This window comes from Mastomys coucha, unplaced genomic scaffold, assembly GCF_008632895.1.
Source record: "Mastomys coucha isolate ucsf_1 unplaced genomic scaffold, UCSF_Mcou_1 pScaffold15, whole genome shotgun sequence".
Lineage (NCBI taxonomy): Eukaryota > Metazoa > Chordata > Mammalia > Rodentia > Muridae > Mastomys > Mastomys coucha.
The window spans coordinates 77,628,712-77,632,653 of record NW_022196897.1 but is presented as its reverse complement, the minus strand read 5'-3'; the positions used below and the strand labels follow the sequence as shown (position 1 = coordinate 77,632,653).

The 3,942-nt window shown below is 35.8% G+C and overlaps 1 protein-coding gene and 1 long non-coding RNA gene across 8 annotated transcripts in view; one reads left to right on the top strand and one right to left on the bottom strand.

Annotated features, from left to right (window-relative positions):
• Ckap5 (cytoskeleton associated protein 5) overlaps positions 1-3,942 on the bottom strand; it is a 92,056-nt gene that overhangs the window by 52,082 nt on the left and 36,032 nt on the right. For all 5 annotated transcript variants that reach the window (XM_031371005.1, XM_031371010.1, XM_031371006.1 and 2 more), the window contains exon 9: positions 1,181-1,285. In XM_031371005.1, coding sequence (XP_031226865.1) covers positions 1,181-1,285 — 105 coding nt within the window. The remainder of the gene's footprint in view (positions 1-1,180; positions 1,286-3,942) is intronic.
• The window catches only part of LOC116090477, a 26,502-nt gene that overhangs the window by 21,676 nt on the left and 884 nt on the right, over positions 1-3,942 (top strand). For all 3 annotated transcript variants that reach the window (XR_004118690.1, XR_004118691.1, XR_004118692.1), the window contains exon 3: positions 1,897-1,969. This is a non-coding gene — a long non-coding RNA (uncharacterized LOC116090477). The remainder of the gene's footprint in view (positions 1-1,896; positions 1,970-3,942) is intronic.

Sequence of the window (3,942 nt, the reverse complement as noted above, 5' to 3'; positions counted from 1 at the left end):
TAGTATAGCTGATTGAAACTTTTTAAAATTAAGCTAAGAGAATGGATGCTAGTCATGAATGGACATATTCTATGAGTCCATTTATATGGAATACTCCCCACAGGAGTAGGAAGTGCTCTTAACTGCCCTGCCATTTGTCTGACAACATATTATATATAATTTTAAAGGAGGAAAAAAAAATCCCAAATTAAGTAGATGGAACCATTTTAGCTAAACAGTAAGTTAAATAGAACCAGTAACAACTCAAACTAGAAGGTAAGACAATCAGTCAACCACTGCTTAGCAAATTAATGGCAATTTTAAAAGTAGTTTTCAGCCAGGAGCCAGGGATACAGACCCCACTCCACCCCAACCTTTCCAAAAGTAGTTTTCTTCATGTTTGTTTGTTTGTTTGTTTTTTAAGACAGGGATTCTATGTGTAGCCCTGGCTGTCCTGACACTCTGTAGATCAGGCTGGCTGGAAATCAGAGATCTGCCTCAGAATTCCAAACTGGGATTAAAGATGTGCACCACCATACACAGCTAGGACTTTATTTTATTTCCATAATAATAAGCAGCACAATTCATTTTCATTTGTTAGTATCTACTTTAGTTTTAGTTCTCAGAAATTATCTTTAATAGATAAGTTACCAGTCTCCAGTAAGGCTACATATTAACATAACAATAAAACCAACAAATGCCAAAATTTCAGAATAACTCATTCTAAGTAATTTAGACCAAATTTTTAGGCTACCAATACCTACCATAGTTAAGGGAAACATCTTAATTTACTAACTCTTTTACTAAACTTGATTGCTACCTAACTTAAGGTTTACTAAAAACATTTTCCTCCTAGGGTCAAAATCATTGGAAAGAAAATCCAGAACTTTATGCATGCTAAGGAGATGTTCCCACTAGAGCAATAATACACAACTTTATTTCAACTACATGCACTTCATAGTTATAAAATCAAAGAAGGATATATTAAAGCAAATAATAAGCAAACAAATCAACTACGTACATCAGGCAAAGTGTCTGATTTTTACACGAGTCTTGTGAAGAGCTAGATTGAATATATATGAAACCAGTGAGATGTTTACTTTATCCAACATAAAGATCTATGCCAAGAGCTGTTTTAAAATGTAAAACAAACTAGCCTACCATTTCAGATAATTTTTCAGATTTACATCGAAATACTTACATGTCCTGCATATTGTCCAAATTTCTTTCTTAGCCCAACAGCTAAGCCAGTAAGACATTTTGCTGCCAAAGCTACTAACATGACATTGGTGTCTTTTCCAACAACCTGTAAGGGTAAAAAAACAAAACAAAACAAAACAAAAGTCATATCTCTATAGAAAGGGATACTAGAAATGAAAATATATCTACAAAAAAAATTCTTAAAAAATATTATGCCAATAGGTAACCAGTTTTATTTCTTACAAAAGAGGAAAATCTTAGTAATAATGAATTTATAAGCCTCTACTATGTGGTATTCTTCTTCTTGTTGTTGCTGAAGGGAGAGAAGGAAAAGAAAGAAACAAAAGTGTGAGATAGACACACTGAGTGGGGATGCAGCTCAGTGAAATGCTTGCCCAGCACACACTGAGGCTCTGTTATCAAGAAACAGGAAAGCTTATAACCAACAGACCAAATTCCTGACCCTCCCTAAAGGCACCTGGCTGCCTGTACTGTACAAGTGTATACAGAGAAGCTGGGGGTCTACTGTCATTACTTTGGAACAGGAAAACCAAACAAACATATTTCCAAAAGACACAGGGCAACAGCTCTGCTATAAATTTACACCCATTCAGGCACTGGTACAAACTGCTGTGGTTATTGCAAATCCCACTGTATCCATTTCTGTAAAAGCCATTTAGTTATACAGTCGACTGAGTTTTCTTTCATTTCTCCTAGAAGACTCTTCCTTTAGCAAAAACTCTACAGCCTTTCTAGAACCCCAAAGCCCAACACTTATCTAAATTCATAGGTATGTATCAATTCAGCAACACAGTAATGACTGGGTTTCTCTCTGGTAACAGTTTGCCACAGTAAACTGCCTGTCTCAGTTGGTGTTAAAATGTTGTTTTATTACAGTACTCACAAATCTTCGTTTTATTTATTTTTTCATTCTCTTTTCTAGTAGAAGCAAGTGCTTTGATTTTACATAGTACTCAGTTCCATAAAGAGAATGCTGAACTCTTTAGTCTCTGAATTAAACAACCTCTAATATACATAAGAGTTAGCAATTATCTTCCCTAAGGAATAAAACATTAAATATGTTAATGTTCCTTAAAAACAAATTAGGTGTCACAATTTTGAAGATGCTTTTTAAATTTAATTTCACCCAAACTGCATAAAGTAGGTATTATTACCTCAATTTTGGAAAATTTTAAAATTAAAGGAGATTAATTTGCTTCAGGTCACCAGCTAGCAAAAGTAGGGATTCCAATCTATGCCTATACAAACTTCATAGCCTTTGATACCATTACTGAATATTACTCTACCTCTAAACCAGTATCATATGGCAATCCCATTTTCTTTATAAGAGATGGAATCACAGGCCAGGCAGTGGTGGTAAATGCCTTTTATCCCAAACGTGTCTCAGAAAGAAAAGAAAAGAAAAAAACAAAAACAAAAACAAGAAAAACAACCAAAAAGAAACCCACAACAACCAACAAACAGGAAGAGTGTTGAGCTGTCTTAGTGGTCAAGATCATTTGCTGAAGAGAATCCATATAGTAGGTTTTGTTCCTAGTACCCATGCGGTGGTTCACAAACATTTATAAATCCAATTCTAGAGGTTTTGACAGCCTCTTTTAACTTCCATAGGCACCAGGCATGCAAATTGTGTGTATTTACATATGTAGGGCAAAACAGCCATATACATAAATCTAAAAACAAGAAGGAAAAGAGGAGAGAAAGAGAGAGAAAGCTAATTGTGTTCAAGCCAGCTCACATGTCTTGGGTTGCATAGTGAAACTGTCTGGAAAAAAAAACTTCTCAGTCTATTTATTTCAAAGACTGAATTAATGTAATACCCACCTCTCATATTCACTATCAGCTCAAATTGCCTAAACAAACCATTTTCACAACTGAAAAAAATGGAAGTGAATGGAACTCAGAGACCTGCATGCCTCTGCCTCCTGACTTGGGATTAAAAGCACACGCCACCATCACCTGGTTTTGTTTTTTGCTTTTTAAAGTATTTATGAAGGACCTTTACTTGACAGAATAAGAAAATTCAAGTGATTAGTTTTCTCAGTGGCTTCTGTCCTGACACAGGGAAAAAGGTTAGTTTAAAATTCCAAGTTAATACAACCTTCCTCTCTAATTAAAAGTGCTAGCCAGGTGTGCCCAGAATCCCGGTTACTCAGGAGGTTGAGGTTGGAGGATTACTAGACCAGCTTTGGCAACATAGCAAGAACACGATCCCAAAAAATAGGGTTATGGCTTCTCTTACTATCTGGACTTACAACAAACATTAAAATGCAACTTTCTTGTAAGCAATTACCAATTAGTCTCATTAAGTGAGGTTGCTGTAGAACTCACTATATAAACTAGGCTAGTCTTAAACTCATAGAAATATACCTGCTTCACCATGTCCAGCGGATTAGTATATATCTTTAACTGGTAATGTAAGTAAGCCATTTGTTAACAGTTGTTGAAACAAAAATATGCTATTAAGAGAGGGGGGAAAAAATCAATGAATGAAACTGACCAGTAAATGTGTTAAAAAATGAGTAAAACCAGACTTGTAGGTATGTACTTAATCCTAGCACTAGTGGGGTTTAGGCAGAAGGAGATGGATTATCTCTGAGTTCTGGGCCAGTCTGGTCTACGCAGAAAGACCCTGTCTCAGACAGAGATGGGGTGAGGCATTAACCAGACTTGAAGTATATGCCTATAACTCCAACACGCAGATGAAGGTAGGCGCTCTAGGTTATCCTCCATGACAGCATA